Here is a 22,611-nt window from a genome sequence, read left to right on the forward strand (position 1 = left end):
GCCGCTCCGCGGCACGTGGGATCCTCCCGGACCGGGGCGCGAACCCGCGTCCCCCGCATCGGCAGGCGGACTCTCAACCGCTGCGCCACCGGGGAAGCCCTATTAATGCTTTTAAAGTAAGTTAGACCCCGCAAAAGTGAGGGCTACTGTTCGTACTGCAAATACCTGGCATGATGTAATCCTAATACAAACAGGAATACTATTGCGCCCAAGCATCTTCTCTCCCTCATTCACTTGCCAAACAGATCCAGAATATTGTTTTCTCCAAAACTGGAGCAAGAAATCAATTAAAATGTATAATAATGCGTTAACTAGCTAACACAGCAATCAACATGAAGGGACATTTGAAGCCCTGAGTTTTTAGCCACAGAACTGTTCTTTCTTCCCTCTGTAAGATTTATAATTGAAAGAATACCGTGAGAGATGCCTTTCATCAGCTCCGCGAGCTACGTTTCCCGCTTTGATAACTGTACAAGGAAAATCTGAGGCACTTCAAGCTCCCCACAATTACATTTGATTAGCTAGTCAAAATAATATAACAGCTTTCATCACCCACAGGAAAACTTCTGAAGAATTCTGTTGCCAACACTTCTGCACAAACACTAATCTCTATCATTATTTTACAAGGGGAAATGTAATATTTAGTAGGTTTTTGTTTTTGTTTTTGTTTTTAAATTAGGCAATAAGCCAAGCCTCTTATCCATCACGACTTCAGATCAAAAAAGCACAACCGTGGTGCTCGGATGTGTGTGGTAAAGAAGGATTTGTGGTGATTTCAGACGAGGCAAGATACAGTGGTCAAAATAAAACAGGTCTTAGAATGAGCCAACATTTCAGAGAACACATCTGAAAACAGGATATGTACTCAAAACTCTGTGATATATACACACAAGATCTGCCCGGGGGTGGGGGTGGGGGAACCACGTGGGACCCAAAACCTATCCACACGTGGGACCCAAAACCTATTATGTGAGTGGAATTATTTTTTACCAAATGAATGTGAGTGTATCTGTATCAATCACATCAGGAACACTGCTTACGAAGACACTGAAATCCTGAGAATTTTCCGACTACCAATTAGCAATTTACTGTCGCCTGAAGGTGAAGACAGAATGTTATCTCTGCTGCCTTTACCCCCATCCCTTCCAGCCCGTCCTCCTCCTCCGCATCTTGGGTGTATCCATTCAGCACGGATCTGGTACCTTCTGTGTTTCATCCCCCCCTGAAAATATGTTTTTAATTTAAATAATTATCCTGCTCTCACAGGTAAAGTAATCTGTAAACAGGGTATTTAGAAATGTGATTGTCATTTCCCTGGAGGTGGTCCCGCTGTAGACTTTAAAAATCAACACCGTGAGCCATTGGATGAAAGGCCAGTTATCTCCGCGCTCCCCAAATGAAAGACAAGAGGCACCCGTCTGGGGTTACCTTCTGCCTTTGCAATGCTCTTGTGCAATAAAAGACAGACTTTAGACCTATTGGCCAATTAGTCCATTTGTCACGTAAAGAAAGAGCATTCTTACAGAGTTAGAAGTCGGATCAAGGTTGGTTGTAAAGTTAATCCCGAATGTTGTGTAATCCTGGTGACACTTCTAAATATTCAAGCTAACGTGGTGTTCTTTTAGTTTCTGGAGAGAAATGAAGAGCAGCAGGGCCCAGCAGTCCTGCATGCTTCAGATTTGTACAATTTCTCCTCTTCCTTCAAAGGACGCTGTATGTGAAGAAGTCACAGGCTTGGTCCTGGGAGGTCGGAAACATGGCATTTGAAAATGATTTCCAGGGAGGAAGTTAAAAGGGAGGGACGCATCGGTGGCCCTTCGTGGGACTGTGTGACGTCGCTACACGACGTACATAGGTAGCAGGGCCTTGCCACGCACCGCTGCTGAGAAATGAGGAGGACTTCGAAGCTGTCTTTGCACGGGCGTTACAGGGGTCCACGCGTTCCCCTGCTTAGACTCCTTTGCCCTTGCCCTTGAAGGGGACCTGCTACCCCCAACAGAGAACCCCGCTGCGTGGGGTCCCCTCACCCAGAGACAGGGCCACACAGACGTTCCATCTACTGTCCCTGAACGCAGCCCCCTCCTAGGGTCTAGGTACTCAACTGTTTCTCATGCTTCTCCATCCATCCTCAGACCCACGGGGTTCGGGTGCCCTCCCGGTCTGCCACATTCCACCCGCAGGGAAAACGCAGATGCAGCCGAGGACAGGGGTCCCAGGAACCACGATGCTGTGCAAAGCAATGCCTGCAGGTGCCTCTAGGAAGCTGAGGCATCCCGAGGGCAGGAGGAGAAAAGCCACGTGAGTGAGAAAAGAGAAAGGGAGTCTGGGCAGATAGAAAAGGAGAGATGGAGGTGAAGGAAAGTGGAGAAAATCAGGAAAGTGATCCAGAAGGTTCGAGTGTCTCCAGAGAAGCTGGCTGGGGACCCGTGCACGGGCGGCCTGAGCTTCGCCTGGTGCACAGAAAAGGCAGAAGTGCAGAGAGAATTAGGTTTTTTAAGCATCAGACGTTTAAGAAAGACCCAGCTGCTGGCAGAGGTGGTGCCGTGCACGCCTCTGTTCTCAAGCGTGGGTGGTATTCTTGGGTTAGACATTAACGTCTTTCGCGGGAACAAGAGCGCAAATGCCCAATTTCCATGCAGCCATTCTGCAAATGGATGTGAAGCCCTCAAAGATTTGTACGATCGACTTCCCAAGTTGTCGAAGAAGAAGTCAGAGTACAGTCATCCTTCACTTACCCTGGAAAACAGAAAGACCTATTTCACCTCACAGGTTCAGAGGGCAAAGGCCTTCAAATTGTGTTAAGGAGTGTCACACGTGAGTCATGTTTTCGGCTTTGTCACCCATTACCTGACTCTGTGTAAGAGCAGACACCGTGGGCAGACAGGGTCCTGGGGCTCAGGGACTCAGGGAGCTCCCCCTCCCCAACACTGAGGAACAAACATCTCGGACTTTCTGTAAGATCTGTGAGCAGTCTGTGTGCCCTGCTGGGCAGACGCAGGTCTTGACGTGAGCAGGGACCCTCGCTGTTCTCAGCAGACGAGTGTGTAGCTGCTTCCAAGGAGACAGACTGATGCACCTGCCTCTACTGACCATGCGGTAGGAACCGGTGCTGGGCATTGGCGGTGGGGGGGGTGGGGACAGCCTGCCCAGTGTCCCCAAGTTGAGAAGACCGCGCCCCTGCTGCACCGATGGCCTCCTTCTGCGGCCCCCCCCAGTTACAGCCCCTTTTACGGATGAAGGTTTAGAAGCTCCAGAGTCTGCCACCGACAGCAAACTCCTCATCTTCTCCGGATGCAAAGAGTTCTGGATTCCAGCCCTACAGGGTCGCCCTCCAATTAAAAAAAGAAAAAGAATTTACACGTTCTGGGGCCAATTTAAGAAACTGCCCTCTGTAGTTTAAGAGTCATAGAGGTCCTTTGAGACCTATTGTAAAGCGGTACTGAGATGGGCATAGTCTACAAAAGACAGCCATATACATTTTTTGTTTCGATGACATGTTACCACTTATTAGCCACGGGACTTGGGGCAAATCGGTGAAAATCTTTAGGTCTTGGTAGCCTAACCTGCACACTGGGAGCAAACATGCCCGCTGCCCAGGGATTAATTAGTATTAAGTGAGATACAGTACTGGTAAAGCACTTAACAACTGTCTGACTCACAGTAAAAACTCAATAAATGGCGGGTATTAGTCTCACCTATTATCCAAACTCTGCAGTCGAGGAAAAATGGAAGTATTTTCTGTTAACCTTGAGTCTTCCCTAAACCTCTCCTGTTAATGGAGCTCCAAGCCTCGGGGGGCAGGTTACCTGCTGAGGTGTTGTTTTCCCATGTCTTTGTCTCTTCCTCCATCTTTCTCATTCCTGATCCCTACCCAACCCCAAACTGATTCAAGTGCCTCGGTTAATTCTGCCGGTACTAACAGATTATCTGACTAAAAAACTTGGTTGTTGAAAAAGCAAGTTAGCAAAAGTACAATGAGGTTAACACCTCACACCGGTCAGAATGGCCATCACTAAAAAGCCTACAATGATAAATGCTGGAGAGGGTGTGGAGAAAAGGGAGCCCTCCTGCACTGCTGGTGGGAATGTAAACTGATACAGCCGCTATGGAGAACAGTACGGAGGTTCCTTAAAAAACTAAAAATAGAACTGCCATATTACCCAGCAATCCCACTACTGGGCATATATTCAAACAAAACTCTAATTCAAAAGGATACACGCACACCAGTGTTCAAAGCAGCAATGTTTACAATAGCTGAGACGTGGAAACAACCTAAATGCCCATCGACAGATGAGTGGATAAATTAGACGTGGTTTGTACGTATGTGTATGTGTGTAATATATATACATACATATATATATAAATATATGTACATATATATGGTGGAATATTACTCAGCCATAAAAAAGAATGAAATACCATTTGCAGCAACATGGATGGACCTAGAGATGATCATACTAGGTGAAGTAAGTCAGACAGAGAAAGACAAATACCATGTGATATCACTTCTCTGTGGAATCTAAAATATGACACAAATGAACTTATCTGTGAAACAGAAACAGACTCACAGACACAGAGAACACACTTGTGGTTGCCAAGGGGGAGGGGGTTTGGGCGAAGGGTGGATTCGGAGTTTGGGATCAGCCAGATGCAAGCTATTATATATAGATCGGATAAACAACAAGGTCCTACTGTAGAGCACAGGGAACTATAGTCAATATCCTGTGATAAACCATACTGGAAAAAAATATGAAAGTGAATATATATAACTGAGTCACTTTGCTGTACAGCAGAAATTAACACATTGTAAATCAACTATACTTGAATAAAATAAATTTTAAAAATTTAAAAAATAAAAACGTAGTTAACAAACTTTTATTAATTAATTAACTCCGTGTCTCTTTGGGCCCATAAGGGAGGGATGGACGTGTCCTCTGGAAGGACCACGTTATGTGACAGCAGCGGTCCAGGGCTTTCCCTCTCCCTCTCTAAGACCAGAGGAGACCTTGTCCTGTCCTCATTTCCCGGAGCTACCGTAAGGAGCGGACCAGAAAAGGGCCTGAGGCACCCAGTCCTAGAGCAGGCAAAGAGTGAGCCCGCAATAAAAGGGACCTCTCTTCCCTTCACCGCCTGACCTTGAGCAGAGCAAAGAAGATGCCATTTTCTTCCTGCCCTCATTGATCATTTCAGACGCCTGACAATGGCCCAGCCAGTTAAACACGGGTTCCTTGGGTACGGCTGGCTATTCCCATGCTCCCCACGATGCTGGTAGATAACAAATAGATTAACAGGGGGCTTCCCTGGTGGCGCAGTGGTTAAGAATCCGCCTGCCAATGCAGGGGACACGGGTTCGAGCCCTGGTCTGGGAAGATCCCACATGCCGCGGAGCAGCTAAGCCCGCGAGCCACAACTACTGAGCCTGTGTGCCACAACTATTGAAGCCCGCACACCTAGGGCCCGTGCTCCACGACAAGAGAAGCCACCTCAGTGAGAAGCCCGCGCACTGCAATGAAGAGCAGCCCCCGCTCACCACAACTAGAGAAAGCCCGCACACAGCAACGAAGACCCAACACAGTCAAAAATTTTTTAAAAAATAGATTAACAGGGCTTCCCTGGTGGCGCGGTGGTTGGGAGTCCGCCTGCCGATGCAGAGGACACGGGTTCGTGCCCCGTCCGGGAGGATCCCACGTGCCGCGGAGCGGCCGGGCCCGTGAGCCACGGCCGCTGGGCCTGCGCGTCCGGAGCCTGTGCTCCGCAACGGGAGAGGCCACGGCAGTGAGAGGCCCACGTACCGCAAAAAAAAAAAAAAAAAAAAATAGATTAACAGGAACAGGAAGCGTATCGGGTGTGTGAACAAGCAAAGCCGGTATGAAGCCATCATCATTGCTTCGACCAAATCTCCTGGCTTCCCAGGGAGGAAACGACTGGCATGGAAACGACTAGTGCCTGGCCACGCTGAAACCAAGCTTCGAGAAGTCAGAGTCTAAACCGAGTCTGCAGTTTGCAGATGCATCCTCTCTAAATAAAGCAAATGTAATACTTTAAAAAGGAACACAGAAGGTGGAGAATCCACATCTCCGCAGTCAGGGGGCCACTTCCACCAAAGAACACCACCTATAGCACAAACAGGTATTGATGCGACAGTGACCAAGAGACTTTAAAGTCTAAAGAATGGATTTCTCAATCAGTAACCGACATGGGTGCAGTAAGACCCATGCCTGTACAAGCAAGGAAGGCTAGAATCATATACATTCTCAGCACCATCAACCAGCCCAGAGGCTTCTGTGCCAGGTCTGCCTGGAGGGAATCACAGAAGCACACGTCTGATGCCTGAAGAGCCCCGAGTCATGGAATCAGACCTGCAGATTCATTCCATCGTTCCCTCCAAATTCAAAGGCAGAAGAAAACTTCCCAGCCCCGGTGGAAGAAAAGCCAGTTTTCTCATTTCCTTGTAAACCTACGAAGGGTCGGTTTCTTTTCATCTGATCTCTTTTTGATGAGTAGGTTGAATGGTCACAGATATTTGAATTTGCCTTCAGATAGAAACACTTCTCCCCTCTTGATGGGAAATCACGTCAATGCTCATCAGTTGCTTCCAGGAGGAACTACTTTGCATCCAAAGAAATGAAAACACAGGGAAGTAAAGTGACAGACTATAATTCTGGGTATGTGACCCTGAACCCCAAAGCTCAGGGGGAATCAAAGGGGAGCAGGACGCAGGGTGAATGTGGGAAAACATGATGCATACACTGCCCCCAACACACACACACACACACACACACACACACACACACACACACACACGAAGGGTTAAGCAAGTCCATTAAACATGGCTTAAAACTGGGGCAAATCCATAAAAAGGAATGAAATTGGGTCACTTGTAGGGATGTGGATGGACCTAGAGTCTGTCATCAGAGTGAAGTAAGTCAGAAAGAGAAAAACAAATATTGTATATTAACACATATATGTGGAATCTAGAAAAATGGTACAGATGAACCTATTTGCAGGGCAGGAAGAGAGATGCAGACGTAGAGAAGGGACACGTGGACATGGGGTGGGGGAAGGGGAGGGTGGGACGAATTGGGAGATTAGGATTGACATAAATACACTACCATGTGTAAAATAGACAGCTAGGGGGAAGCTGCTGTATAGCACAGGGAGATCAGCTCAGTGCTCTGTGATGACCTACGTGGGGTGTGACGGCGGTGGGGGGGCGGGGCGGGGCAGGGGGAAGTCCAAGAGGGAAGGGATATAGGTTTACATAGAGCTGATTCACTTCATTGCACAGCAGAAACTAACACAACATTGTAAAGCAACTGTACTCCAATTAAAAAAAAAAAAAATTGGGGCAAATCCAACGAAATCTCAAACCGCAGACCTATATTGGTGGGGAGAAGTGAACTAAGGCTTGGGAAAAGTGATCTAGGGTGTTAAAAATAAATAAATAAAACTCTGCTCAAAAAGCTTCTGCACCAGAGCAGAGAAAAAAGGCTTGGTTCCACCCCCAGTCTCCTCACTTTCGAGAAAACTGGCTTCGGCACGGCTGAATTCCTTTGGCACAAACTCCCTGAGCCTCTGAGCCCTATTTTCCACAGGAACACTAGTTATGTGTTTCGCTCAGGATTAATTTAGAATTTTTTATTCCTCCATGTATCAGAATCATTCACGGAGGGGAAGTTCTTCTATACCCATTCCCAGAATCCTCTGAAGACATCTGGTCTCATTAGAAGATCAAATAGATCCTCCAGATTCATTAGTTGTTCAACAAAGTGGGAATTATTTTCTCACTGCTCTTGTGTTTGTGAGATACTCAAGACACAGATGAGAGAAAAATAACGGAAAGAAAAAAGCACAATCTTCTTGACTCACAAAGACAGTGCTTTCTATGATATGGCGGGGCGGGGGGGGGGAAGGGGGGATTCTGGAATTCGCTCCTGATTTCCAAAAACACAAGGAAAAGTCAAGAGTATAGGCCACTGTAAGACACATGGGGTTTAAAGATTTGAAGGGAGGGACTTCCCCGGTGGCGCAGTGGTTAAGAATCTGCCTGCCAATGCAGGGGACATGGGTTCGAGCCCTGGTCCGGGAAGATCCCACATGCCGCGGAGCAACTAAGCCCGTGCACCACAACTACTGAGGCTGCGCTCTAGAGCCCGAGAGCCACACCTACTGAGCCCGCGTGCCACAACTACTGAAGCCTGCGCGCCTAGAGCCCGTGCTCCGCAACAAGAGAAGCCACTGCAATGAGAAGCCTGCACACCGCAACGAAGAGCGGCCCCCGCTCACCGCAACTAGAGAAAGCCCGCGTGCAGCAATGAAGACCCAACGCAGCCCAAAAAAAGAAAAAAGGATTGGAAGGTATAGTGAATGTAGGATACTACCCCCAAAATATCGTCATACTTCAGTAATTCGTGGCCCATCTATCAACTGGTTACAATCCTAAATTCTCTTCCTTCCTATTTTTGCAAACATACATAAAAAGGAGCCCATGCTGTTACACCCAGCATCAAGTAGGACCCAGGACATAACTTCCTTTAGCCATTTTCCCGCAGAGCAGAACTGCACGTGGTTGCCGCACTAGATTCTCCCCGAGAGAGGGCTGTGAGCTGAGGGAAAGGCACTCAGAGAGCTTTGGACACTCCTCCAGGGCTCAGAAGCGCCGGCTGGTAGATGTACTTCACTGAATGATGCCCCAGTGGCCTGCGACAATTATAGTAGCTTTCTAAAGTGACTCACTCACTCCCAGGGGGTCGTCTGGGCTCAGAGAAAATCTATCTCCCTGATTATTAGTGATTTAGTAATTGGGTGGTAGTGATGGACTTCTGATAACGTGGAGATTTGCTTTAGCTTCACTGGCAAAGGCGTGTATTTTTGGAGTCAAAGGTTACACGGCTTCTTTGTGTGTGTGCATTGGGGGTGGGGGGCAGGGCTGCGGAGAAGCACAGCTTCTTGGAACCTGAATCTACCAGTCCTAGTTCTGCCCTCCTGCAGCTGTATAATCTGGTACAAGCCACAGGCCCCCTGCCTCAGCTTCTTCGTATGTAAATGGAGGGGGTAGAATAAAACGACCCCACCGTCTCTTCCAGATCTGGAAAATCTGTGGTTTCTAGTCAAGGAGTATCATTGGATGCACAAGTGCTGTTTGGAAACCTGGTAGTTTCAGGGTGTTAATTTCATCTTTTCCATGCCATGATTTTGGATGGAGATCAGGATTGTTCCTTACAGGTATAGAGAAAAACGAAAACAGCTCACTTACACGTATCCTCTTTTTCCCTGCTCATCATCCAGCTCTGAAACTGCATGCTTTCTATGAGTATATTGTTTTGTTTTTTCCTTTTTTTGCTGTTCATGTGCTATGTCTCAAGACGCGTGTTTGGGAGTTATACTTTCCTCTTTCCCGTTCCAATATTTTGAATGGGAACCAGAATATCTCTTCTTGCACCTTGTAACTATGTAGAAAAACAAAACAACCCACCGAATTTCCTCTGGCCCTTCTGATCCCTTAAACAGTAAACGAATGGAATCTGTATTCGTTCTTCTTATTCACGGAGAGAGTGTAACTTGTCCTGGGAGAGTGAGAAAGGGGTCATTTGCAAAATTGCCTTATTATCCTATTACTCCCCGGAGCAAATATGTGCCTTTTCATCTTGGGGTTGTAGAGGTATAAGCAATCTGATCTGCCCTATAAGTATATCGCTTGATGGGTAATTTGCAGTGAAGTTAACAACAAAAAGACAAATGTGTAAAGGGAAGCATTCATCTTCCCAAACGATATTTTTAAATCACAAGTTTAAAAAAAAAAAAAAAAATCACAAGTTTTGCAGGAAGGTAGGCAGGGACCGGGCTGCAGGTTTCGGGGATGTCTTGGAGGCCAGGCCGGGAGGGAGAGGCCTTGTCCGGGAGTCGTTCTTAGTGGTGGCAGGTAGACAACGCCCAGCAGAAGGTCCATGACACCTTTCCAGGAGCAGCGTTTCTTGGACTGCTGGTCATGCCTCATTAGTGGGTCATGACCGGAAATTTTTAAAAAGCATGAAAGAAATTAGACTCCAGCAGAACAGAATAGAGAATATCAGAGAGCGTGGCATGGACAAAATCATGTACTGTCTAGTGGAACTCTGGCTCAGTTGTATGCGTGTGTGCGTTTTGTGTGTGTGTGTGTGTGCGCGTTGCGTGTGTGTGTGTGTGTGTGATGTGTTTGGTCCACCAGGTTTCAGGGTAGAATATATTTCTTACTGCAGGTCTTAGTTCAGAAGTTTGAAACCCTCTGCCCTGGAGAAATACACGGCAACGCACGTCTCCATGCTCGCTTCAAACGCCTTGGTCTGGTTTCCACAAAGTTAAATTTATAAACAAAGGAAAAGGAATTCTTCTGAAGCAAATGGTCACCTCACAATTCGATATTTAAATGACCCCTAAGTTATTCTGAAATTCTACTTCTCTTTCTCTGGAAAATACTTAAACGGAATCAATGTAAGCCCAAGGCAAATGGTGAAGTGGGTTCAGTTTGTCTTTTTCTCCTGGGGGGCACCTCCCACCCCTTACAGGCGTCACCCCCAGGGTTTGTATCTGTTCCCTTTCCCTCTTTAAAGCATATTCTCAGGAAAGACTGATAAATGACTTAAACAACATAAATGACTGATATTGCTTTAATATGTCCCGTTCTCAAAAGTGTTTACATTTTAGCCAAATATGAACTCTCATGCCCTAGAAAAGAATCTCATACAATTTAATTACAGGGAAAAGAAAAGAGAAATTTGGAGAGAGTTTTCTCCTAACACTCTTAAAGTCCTATCTGGGGGGCTCGATATTCACTTTATAACGTTCCTTTCTTTTTTCACATGTAATTAATACACATGATTTCTTTCCCCATGCTTTTGTGAAACAAACTTCAACGGCCTTTTTTTTTGGAATAGATATTTATGCAATTGTCTTATCATAAAATCTTTGAGAGCGAATATTTTGTCTTATTCCACTTTGCATCCATCCTTCACCAACTAACCGCCTAAATCTGAGGTCCTCAAACTGCCACTACTTAATGACTATTTTACAATTTCGCTTTTCTGCCACACACGTGGTAATATTGTTTTCCAATGTCAAACTAATCAGAGTACAAGTGCATGTTGTTTTCCTGAATATAAGAGCAATACGTAAAGCCTCCACACACTTGTCATAAAACAATAAGAGCCATTTTAAAATAGCACTGATTTACTGAGTATATAATACAGGCCGGGTTCCCAGGACTAGATGCTTTGCCCACAGAGTCTCATTTATTCCTCTAAAAACCTCAATACACGTATTGCTATTCCCTCCATCACCCCCCAAGCACCACACCTACAACTTTACCTACAAGAAAACTGAGGCTCAGAGATTGAGGACCCGCCCACAAAGACAGTTACTAAGTAGCAAAGATCTAAGGCACACTGGTTTCCTCTGACTTGGAAGGCTGTGCTTTCCTCACTTGTATATTTCCTAACATTTCGGCTGTATGTAAAATATTTTCATTTTCATTTTCCAATTTCTTACCTGCTCTCTTAAGGGACAAAGTCGGGAACCTAAGAGCACCGGGAAACTTTTGTTTGGTTTTGTTTTTAATGATAAACGCCCTGACTATCCCAGTGTGGTTCCATACTCAGAGGGTCTGGCCTGACAGCTAACAGTGCATCCTGTTTGCCCCCCGAGTGATCCCCACCATGAGACGTCTGTAGGCGCGGGACAGAGGCCTAGAGAGTAGGGCTGGACCCGTCAGCATCCTAACAGCAGGCTGGCGGTAGCCTAGTAACTTACTCGGATCCATTCAGAGAGTTTTTTTGCTGCAGATCACAGGGCCAGGTGAAGACGGCCATGGAAGGCGCTGTTTTCTGTTTGCACAGTGGCTTCCACTTTCCCCGGACCATCCGCGCGCACACAACTTTAAACAGAAACCTTTCAATTAAAAGTCTGCTTTGTACTGTCCTTCTCTCAGAGATTTTTTTAATCTCCTCCCAAAGTCCTAGGTGTCTGAGGCAGCCACAGGAACAGGGAGAAATTGATTTTGTGACAGACAGACTAGAAATCAAACCCAGGATTCAGTTTTGTTTTCAACACAGAGGACGAAATCACCGACCACCAAATACAGTTTGGTGGCTACTCTCAGATCCCAAACTTCCCTATAACTTTCCCATATTAATTCGGTCTTCAGTTTCAGGAAATAAAATAATTATGTAGTTAAACAGAGATCCTTAGACAAACAAGGGCTGTGTTTACGATGTACCAATCCATTAAAATCAACGACAGACACGGATTATGAGTAGCAAAGCCCAGCCAAGCAGGCTAGCACTTGCCATGGGCCCATTCCCCAGCCAACAGCAGTAAACATCCTACTGGAATCTGCTCCGAAAACAAAGTCTCTACCAACCTAATGTCAAGGTAAACAGGTAGTAAATACCTACTTGCTAACTACTAACCAGTGGTACCACTTGCATTCTTTAGCGTCTAAACACAAAGAAATGTTGGCCTTTTTTCCTTCTAAATTGGCACCATTATAACAGAGCTTTTTACTTGGTAATTTTTTTTAAAGTTTACTAGGTTCTGTTTCACACTGGCTTCAGTTTTTTAGCCATAAACCATCTGAGGTTAGAGGGAGTAAGTAAAGACATTCTCCTACTCAGAAGCAAAAAAAAAAAAATCCAACCAGCTTTCCCCTATTTGACATGAAATGCCATGCCCCCAGATGAAGAGCTACAGAGAAGAAAAGCCCCATAAAGTTAAGCTGCAAATAGTTCTGAAGTCAAGGTCAAAAACATCATTTTACAAAGAAGAAAAGTAAGGAGAACGTGTTTTCCGCACCGAGACCCGATCAAGCAGGGACAGAGCCGGGTCTCCCGGAAGGGGAGCTCTGAGCTCCGAGGGCTGGCACGTACCTTGAGCTCCCTGAAGAAGACGCTACTCCGGGCCCACTCCACGATGGAGAAGAGGGTCTGATCTGCCATCTTGCACATGAGCCCGAACGTGCTCAGCCTCTCGTGTTTGCTGCGGTTTGCCTGCTCCTGCTGCAGATAGGCCATGATCTTGGCCTGGACCTGGGGCTCCTCGGGCTCACACTTCAGCAGTTCCAGGATCAGGTGGGGCATGCTGGCGGGGGAGCTGGTCTGGTAACTGTCCATGTAGGAGTAGCCCATGATGGACTCCGGGGAGCTGGTGTAGGGGTCTGGGTACTCAGACTTGATGGCCCGGCTGGGAAAGTGGCTGTAGGTCTGGTACCCTTGCAGGCTGCCAGGAGGTGGCATTGTCATGCTGATAGGGGATGTGACAAAGGGACTCCGGTCGTAGCCTGTAGGAGGCAAGGCAGCATGGTTCAGAGGTAGGCCTTTGGAGACAGAATGGATGTTCTGAATTGCAGAGGAGATGCTCAGCTCGGAGGGCATGGCTTGGATCACCTGAGACATGGCTTCCAGCTTAAGTCCATTGGCTCGGATGAGGGCTTTTTTCTGTTGCTTCAGGGCCCTGTCCCTCTTGTACATGGGCCCAAACTTATTCCTTCCTCCACGCATTCGGTCCGCCCTTACCGCTGTTTGGATGGGGGAAGAAGAAAAGAAAGTGAGGGTAAAAATAAGATGCAAATTATGAGCATTCTCCAGATCTCCAGATAGTTAGAAAGGCTGAAAAGGGACCGGAAGTGGTCTGTGTGTGGTTGTTTTCACTACAAAAGCCCACGAAGATTCCAAAAAAAAGCCAGGTCCTCTTTATTTATGAATTCTTTTCTCCGAGTGTGCTTGGCATCAAAAAACTATTTCAGATACATAGGGACATATTAACCCTTTGGCGACTGCAGAGATTTCCTAATTTTTGCTACACACAGGAGATGCTTCATGTTGCTAAGGAAGAGGATGAGGTTCTATCAAGCCAGTGATGCTGCGATTCTCTTTATGGAAACCCAAACTGCTAAAAGGGAAAAAAAAAAAAAAAAAATCAAAGGAGCCATTTCTGGATTCAATTGTGACTATTTTTCCTTAGAACATCTTCCTCTCTCAAAGCCCTTTGGTTAATTTGTTGCAAAAGTGTTAGGAACATGCTCTTCTTGGAAAATCATCCTCACCTGGACTTGATGGGCACACATCAGGTAGCCACCCGTTACTGTTTTCTATTTAGGCAGAAGTGGACATAATTAAAGCAAATTCATTTCAGAAGCTGTCAAAACGGTCCACGGTCACGATGCTATGTGGCGTCTGGGGCCACGTCTAGTAATTTACTTAGCAGGGCTCTCCTAGCTCCTGGTGGCCAGTGGCAATTAGATAGGACCCAGCAACCTCTGACAGCTTGTGACATATTGAAATTGCTGGAGGTTAAGTTTCTGAGCTTTTTATCTTAGGATTAGTATAGCATTAAAAATTTATTGTGAATGCTAGGTATCCAGAACCCTGCACAAGATAATAAAGAGTTTTTCATCTGGATGATAATTTATTGACTATTTAATTGTTTCATATCACTGTGAACAAAGCATGAACATGCACTGCAAGTGACTTACTGTTAAGAAGACTGTTTAAGGTAAAGAAATGTAACCTTTTCCCTTTGTTAAAAAAAAGGAATCAAATGACATCATATGCAATCACAACACTTAATTTATAACATTTTATCTTCTGAGTCTCATACTATAGTAAGCATCTACCACATTGTTTTGCCGTTTGGAAAATAATACAGGGATTGGTAATGAAGAAATGAACAAGAATCCGTTACTTCTTTTCTCAGTCTCCTCTTAAAAGCAACACTTGACTTAACAGTCCTCCTGATAACCCAAGTAGCTACTTCTTCTGGGAGGGAAGCTATTCGCAATTCAGCGGACTTATCTGAAATTTTTTGAGCACTGCCATCCAGTCTGAGTGCCACACAACAGAAAAGCCCCAAACACAACTAGTCTGTGCCTCACTGATCAAATAAAACACACTCCTGTATCTGGCACATCTCAGGGATCTGTATCACTTCTTATTACTTTATTTACAATATATTTAATCTCTGGAAAGTCAGTAGGTCAGAGGCTGAAAAACAGCAACACACCATAATAGTCCATGAACTACAAATTATTTACACAAGTCACGCATTAAACGTTACTTCCTGCCAATCTGTACATCGTAAGTGCAGGTTCTACTTTTTCAACATAAAGTTTAATGTGGCTTTTGAGGAACCATTCTCTTGTTTTTGTCAAACCAATGCTACTGATGTAATGGTTCATTATTTTTCATGTTTCCTGCTTCTCAAAAAAATTTTTTTTATTTTGCAGACTCAGTCATCATCTTAAAAAAAAAAAAAAGAAAGAAAAGAAACGTGCTTTCCCACACAATCAAAAATGATACTCTACATGAGAAAATCTTTTTATGATTAAAGGCTTTAACTCCTGTTCAGGAATCATGAAACTAATAGTAACAATTATGACAAGCATACCTATTTAAAAAGATTAAAATCAATTTTTTTACTAGGGCATCCTGATTTGAAAACGTAAAAGATTTTAAAAAAATATTTTGGCAAATTATTTTTACCTGTTGTCAGCTGAATCATGTTAGTTTTGCTTTCATCTAACCTGACCTTTCATCTGCCCCTCAAACTAAGAAAAGAGGTGAGGAGGCAAAACTCTGGTATTAGAATGTTTTTCCTAGTAAATTTCACCAGCATTTAAATGAGACTCGGGACTATTCTGCTGACAAAACATCAAAAGACCTTATTGTCAATAGCGTTAAAAGACTAGAAAATACTGTTACCATTTTATAAGTACAATGTTGTTTTAAATCCTATGTCCTTGGAGAGTTTTAACAGGCAGTGAGTGGTCTTTAGAAAAAACTTACCTTCTAGCTTCATTCCAACACTTAGACATTTTTGAAATCGACAGTAAGGACAGCGCTTTCTCTGTGTCTTGTCAATTTGGCAGTTCTGGTTTTCTATACACGTGTACCTTTTATTATTTTGGACTGTTCGCTTAAAAAAGCCCTATAAGAGAAAATAGTGAGACATATTATCAATCTAACACCCGTCTCTTCCATTGTTTCATTTTAAGGAAATCACCAGTAAATCTTTTCATCGCACCGTTTGAGCCCTTATGTGGTTCTGTGGTTTGTTTTACATTTTAACAAGATCAACCCTCCAAAACCAGGCTATGGCAGAGATTTTTCTGGCATCAGAGTTATATTTCAAGAATCGCATCAAATCTTGGGGAGCTTTAGCTACACACCATCTTATCTCAACATTCAGGGGAAAATACATGCATATTAACCAGTAATTTTTTGAAGAAAATCTGTTTTCCTATTAACCTTCATATTCCAGATAAGGCACTTATATAGAGAGAGGCATTGTTTTTAAGTAGTCTGATACAATTTCAGTGGCAAACTACTGTAAAATAGCAATGGAAAAATGGAATAGCAAATCACCTCAGATTTTTTACAAATGTCAGCACTAGATAGTTAAAAGCAAAAGGATTTAAAGAATAAAATGGGAAAATGTTCATAGTTCCATTGGAATACATTCAAGTTGGAGAACTGTGTAAAGAAAAAGGTGAAACTCATGAGGGAAAAAAGCATATATATAGCAGAGAGCTTAATTTTAGCAGAGTGTATGCCTTCCTTATATTTCACCCACAAGAATTAATCAAAAATAAAATCTGTAGCTTTGTAACATAATAACAGCTTGGATGGTATATTCTGTTTGTCCTACTAGCCACAAAGTGAAACCATCTTACTTTGTTATAAAGAAAGAAGGGATTTTCTTGGCAGTGGTTTAAGTAATTGTACGGAGTTTTCTACGTTTAAAAATGTTGAAAAATAGGGGGTATCAAATTTACTGGGAATATATGAAAAAGGTCTGAGATAAATCCTTAATGTATAGTTGACATTGTTAGTAATAATACAGTACATCTTACATATTAAAATTTTTTGCATTTAAATAGGTCATATAATATATATGAAAACTACTCATTATAAACTTAAGATCTGGTTTCTAATTCTTTATGATATAGATTTCAAAAAAAAATCTTAGAAATTATTTTTGGAATAAATCAGCATGAAATCATGCAGTTGGGAATTTAGACTTTTATGTCTGTGGGTAAAAAACGTTTGGACGTGTAGCACAGAATACTCTGAAGTTAAAATGTATTTGGGAAATACTCTGTCATGTCCACTCTCAAGAACAACAATGCTTTAAATATATATGAGTCAAGCAAAATCAATACTTTGGACCATTAGAAATAGAAGTCTTTCTACAGCTCTATCACCTTCCTACCATAAACTATTTTAAAGCCATGAGACTGGCAAAGTTTTCTAAACAGGATAAATCTCTTTGCCTTTTGAATTAAATTGGACACATATTTCTAAGAATCATCTCACTAAGACTCACTCATTCCCTCTCTCATTTTTAATTGGGTCCAAAAAAGACAGCCTATATTTAGCTTTAAGAAGTAATCCAATGGTTTATTTTAGTTTTGAGCATTATATTTCTCAGGTAGCAACATAGAAGGCAAACCTTGCAGCTTTCACAGGTGAGGAGCCCATAATGGTACCCAGACACTTTATCTCCACAAACGGGACAGAGTTCCTCAAGATCTTCATCATAGGAGTAATTCACCATTTTAAACTGAGACACTGAAACAAGAGAAATGCATATGCACATATCCAATTAGTTTACTAGGTAGGTTTTAATCCTGCAATAAAAACCATTTTGGTGACTGGTGGGCTAACATCACCAGGTAAAATAGAAAATAAAAATGTTTTACCCAGATGTACTGCAGAGAGCTATTTTCATACAGTGGAAGGAAAACATCTTTTGGCATGCGCTTTGCATTATTCTAATTTAAAAATAATTCTAATTTCTTGCGTCAAAAATTCTTAAGCTGACCACTGTTGAACGAGTCCCCCTAACTCTGCAAAGCCACAGAGCAGAATAGAAACACGAATTGCATAAAGTAACAACTTCGAATTTCTTTTAAACCTCCTTGAGGCTGAGTTCCAAAATGTCACCTTTGCCTAAGGGAGAGAAAGGAGCACACGGCACTATCCTCCCACTGCAATGAGTTTGCTCAAAGCCCACCGAACTATAAGGGTGTTTAGGGAAAGCAACACCAATATGCAAACACTTGGCAGGGGAACGGACGCCCCAGAAACCTTCTCAGCAGCCCCATTTTAACCACAGCCTGCGGCTCACAGCGTTCAGATCTGTTAGATTAATCCAAACATTCAGTTACGTATTGATAGGGCTTTCCCCTCCACACTTTTCAAAAATCTCCTGTAAAAATAAAAAGGCAGGACGCCCGCCCCCCCCCCCAAAAAAAAGAAGAAGAAGAAGAAAAAGAAGGAAGGGAAAAGATACACACGAGGGTTGAGTTGCGTCGCAAAGGACTGAAGTCGTTTAATGAACTTCACATGTTTCCGATATCATCACCGCAAAATATAAACACCTCGAGTTCGCCCTGTTACACAGAAATCAGGCCGCGGCTCTGAGCGGCTCCCTGCAGGGATCGGGTGACCGGCCTTCCTTCCGACGCAGCACCGCGAAGGCGTCTTCACAGCTCCAAGATGGGTAAACTGCATAGCAGAGGCAGCGGCCAGGAGACCCCAGATACTACCTGATCCGGCCCCTCCCGGAGACTCGGTCCTCGCCGATCGAGCCTCGCAGCGCGCGCCGCAGGGGACGGATGGCGAGGGCAGGTCCGCGCAGCCCGGCCGCCGCCGCAGCCTCCCGGCACCTCCGGTGAAACCCCGGGCGCACTCGCCTCTCGCCCCTTGCTCAACTTTCGGCTACACACAGGCGCACAAACGCCCCAGTCAAGTTTGTTTTAAGTTAATCAGTGGCATTTGCAGGGGGCGGGGCGGGGCGGGAGGGGGTGGATGGGCAACCGAGCGCCAGGCAGGAGCTTCCTCTGATTTGTTTACCGAATAGGAAAGGGAGAAAGAGCCCCCAGCCCACCGCCAGAGTACTCGGCCGCTCTATCACCGTAGTGGCCTCCTTGCCAGTGATTACTGATTTTTTTTTTCTCTTTAAAATAAAGTTCTATCTTCTTTACGGATTCTGGGGGCCTCCGTTAAGGGCCGTCGGGGTGAGGGTCCTTGCAGCGCTTCTCCGCTGAGCCGCGCGACCCGGCAGAGTGCGGCCGGCTCTCTCCCAGGGGCTGAGAGCCCGGGGCTGGGGCATTAACCTGGCTGAGTTAGCCAGAGTTTGGGCGGGGTGGGGTGGGGTGGGGTGGGGGGTGTCCCGGGAAGAGATGTTCCAGCCGAGGCAGACGTGTGGGCTCCGAGAAACAGAAGTAAAGAGACGCAGAGCGCAGCCCTCCCAGAGGTGCCCTGAGAGGTCCGCGCTCGCGTTTGGGGAACCTGGGGCTTTGGCCGAGGCTGAGAGTTCCAGAAGTTTGTGAATAGCCCCATCCCTCCTAAAGCTCGTGACTATTGTCTTGAGGCACGTTTTAGGGACGGAAAAAGGTGTGCTTTACCAAGTGTGTTCTCTTCTCCCTCCCCCATTTCCCCAACAAAGTAAACTTTAACTTCGCATCTGAGAGGCTCGGAGAGGCAACCGTTTCCAGGGGACCCGGTGCGCGCCTCGGGGATCCGACACCCCAAAGACCGGGGCTGGGGGGGGGACCCTCTTGGAAAATTCAAAGACAGAGGCCGTGTGGGGGGACCGACGCTGCGGTGCGAGACCGGGGCACCTTTCAGAGGCGCCCAAGTGCCGTTAACCCAAGTTAGCGTTTGGAGCACGGAGTGCACCCCAGCAAACAAGTCCCGGTCTTGAGAAAGTAGAGGGAGCGGTGGGGCCTTGGACAGCGAAGGCCTCGGAGGCGCGCGGACACGTTCCCCGAACTAACTGTCCCGGGACCCGGTAGCGGGTCCTCTTTCTGGCCCCCGGCCCCCCGCCCCGCGGGTCGGACGGCGGTGCGTCCCCGGCCGAGACCAAAGCGCGCCTGGCCCTGGGGTGCGCGTCCGCAGGGGCCGCCCTCCGGCGGCAGGCCGCGTGGCCTGGGTGGAGGAAGCCTCGCCCGGGCGCTGCCCACCCGCTTTCGACCCCGGGGTTGAGCCAGCGGCCGGAGGCTTCCCGGAGCCTCAGGCACCAGGGAAAGCCAGCTTTCTGCTCTGGGGCGGTAGGTCGGGTCGAGAACGCCCCTGTCGAATCCTACAAAGAAAATATTGCAGTGGCACCTCCCTCCCACCTCCCCCCACACCCCGATTCCTGCCTCCCCGGCTTCCCGCTCCAGCTTCTCCCTCCGCTGCTTTGCCCGAGTCGCCCAGAAACGCGCGCGCTAAGGAGAAGCAGAAACTTCCCCTTGGCCCAAGAATCTCGCCGGCCCCAAGGACGCGCAAAGGATGGTCCTTCGCGGCAGCTGGCGGCCTAGGGTCTCGGAGGCAGCGCCCCGGCGCCGCTTCCCCCGCGCCCCCCTTCGCGGAATCCCAGGTGCCAGAGGGAAAGCCTCTTTGGGCCCACCGGGCCCCCTCGGCATAAACCTGCAAGTTGGAGTCTAGGGCCTCGGGCCCAGGGGACGTCCACGGCCCTCCCTGGAGGCTGAGCGGATCCGACCCCAGCAGCAGGACGCACGCCTGCCCGCCGTGCCCTCTTCTCAGAGCAGCGCGGCGGCCGCAGGCCCCGGGCCCAGCGCCGCCTCTCCCGCACAGCCGCGTGCACCAGCCCGGAGCTCTGCTCTCCACGCCTCCCCGGCCCTTTCAAGTTCGTTCAAGGGGTTGGCAGGAAGCGTTCCGGGACCACAGGCCCGCCGGCCCGCACATCCTGCGCGCTGGCAGGCCGAGGATGGAGGGGCACCGGTGACTCTTCCTAGCATTGTTCCCTCCCCGGCCTCGAGCAACTGCGATAAACTTCGGAAGGGCTCAATACGGCCAGATCTAGAGTCGCTTATTTTGGAATGCGGCGAAAATACAGCCTACGGGATTTGCTTTTTTTTTTCTTTTTTTTTGCTCTTGTTGTTAGCAATCAAAAGCTGGGAAATGAACAAGGACTTCCAGATTCCCAGGTCTCGCTTGAGGCTAAGCCGCCGCCCCCGCCCAACACTCACTCCGCAGCGCCCGGCCAGAGGACGGGCTGGGAATCATTGGTTCTCTCCAGTTCTGCCTGCAGTTTTATGAAGTTGTTCAAATTCGAGCCGGCTCCCTGGGTGCGCCTGGGCTGTGGGGTGCCGCGTCCTAACACCGCTAAGCCCGCTCTCCCCGAGGCTCCCTCTCTCTCTGCAGTTGACTTTCCCAGGCAGTGTTCTTCCACCGCTCAAGAGCACTGGTTCAAGTTCCCGCCGATTCCAACGACTGGGAACCTGCTCGGGTTTCCCGCGAGACATTCCGTTCCTTAGAATGATCTTTAGAATAATAAGATCTTTAGCCTGGAGCTGCCCCGCTCCCGTAGCCAGAGCTCGAAGCCTCTCTTTTCTTAATTAGAAGTGGCCAATTAGGCATTGCTTGGAAAATCCCCGCCCCGCATTGTTCAAGAGCCATAAACTTTTATGCCTGCCCCTGGGGAAGGGGCCCGACGCCCGCGCGCCGCCCCGCAGCCCCGCAGCCCCGCGGCGACCCGCAACTCGGCGGCCAGTCAAGCGCCCGCGCGGGGCGGGCGGCTGCAGCCCGCGGGGCGAGCCCGGGGCGCTGGAGCCGCGGGAGCCAAGCGCCGCGAGCGCCTCCTTACCTTGCATGTTTTCCGGCATCTGCCCCTGTTCCCCATGCGACCGAGCCAGTCCCAGAGCTTCCGTCTCCACTTTGGGCAGCATGACAAGGCGGCCGCGGGCGGGGTAGGGGGTCCGCGCCGGTCCGGAAGCCCAGCACCTGGACGCCGGCAGCACAGCTTCAACTCCGCCGTCAAGAAGGAGGGGGCGACCGGGTGGCTGCTTCCTCGCCCGCCGGCAGGAGCGCGCCTCCGCCGCCTCCGGGGCTGCCGTCAGGACCCCCGAGCCCCGTCCAGGCTCGCGGCTCCCGAGCCGCCCCCGAGCCGCGAGGAGGAGGCAGTGGGCTGCAGGCGAAGCCCGCGCCCGGGCGCCCCGGTCCGGCTCGGCAAGGGCGCAGCTGCCCGGGGCGCGGACGCGGGTACGGCCGAGCTCCGGGCGCGCAGCGGAGGCGGCGGCCGACCCGCTGCTGCCGCGGCCGCGGCGCCGCTGCTCCCGGACGGCTCGGCTCGGGCCACCCGCAGCCCGCCCTCCGCCGCGCAGCGCTCGGGATCCGCAGGGTCTCTCGCGCGCGCTTTCTCTGGCCTCACTCTCCTCTCCCTCCTCGCCTTTCCTCTCCTCTCCGCCCCTTCCCCGTCTCGGCTTCCCTCCCGCTCCCTATCAGGCTCGGAGGTAGGAAGTTCCAGCCTCCCCCGGCCGCTTCGTCTACTCCTCTCGCCAGCCCGGGGAGGCGAGGCTGGGGAGGACGAGGAGGAGAAGGGAGGTGAGTCGGGCTGGGCAGGGGAAGAGGGGCTGAGGGGTGGCGACAGTGGATGGGGACGCGGGCTCCGGACTCGGGTCGGACACCAGGCGCCAGCCAATGAGGACGAGGCGCAGGCTCCAGTCCCCTCGCCTGCCCCAACCTCTTCACCCCGCCTCGCCCCCTCCTACCCCACCCAGGCCCGGGGCGGGGGATGCGCGCGCGGCGGGTCTTCACAGCGGGCGAGAGGCGACCTCTGTCTGAGCGCGGCGGC

General features: G+C 48.1%; 1 protein-coding gene across 5 annotated transcripts in view; it reads right to left on the minus strand.

The window, feature by feature from the left end:
• NR5A2 (nuclear receptor subfamily 5 group A member 2) overlaps window positions 1–21,870 on the minus strand; it is a 114,918-nt gene extending 93,048 nt beyond the window's left edge. The window contains exons 1-4 of one of the 5 annotated variants that reach the window (XM_024130671.3): window positions 21,625–21,870; window positions 17,479–17,597; window positions 15,813–15,954; window positions 12,900–13,546 (exon numbers count right to left, since the gene is read on the minus strand). In XM_024130671.3, the coding sequence (XP_023986439.1) occupies window positions 12,900–13,546; window positions 15,813–15,954; window positions 17,479–17,597; window positions 21,625–21,706 (990 nt within the window). In that variant the 5' untranslated portion in view covers window positions 21,707–21,870. Of the gene's footprint in view, window positions 1–12,899; window positions 13,547–15,812; window positions 15,955–17,478; window positions 17,598–18,325; window positions 18,539–18,577; window positions 18,592–20,444; window positions 20,504–21,007; window positions 21,070–21,624 lie in introns of those variants that run through there. The other 4 variants (XM_007127660.4, XM_007127662.3, XM_007127663.4 and 1 more) reach the window with 4 other exon arrangements.
• Between the last annotated feature and the right edge of the window lie 741 nt (window positions 21,871–22,611).

The sequence above is a fragment of the Physeter macrocephalus genome, chromosome 4 (genome assembly GCF_002837175.3).
Source record: "Physeter macrocephalus isolate SW-GA chromosome 4, ASM283717v5, whole genome shotgun sequence".
NCBI lineage: Eukaryota > Metazoa > Chordata > Mammalia > Artiodactyla > Physeteridae > Physeter > Physeter macrocephalus.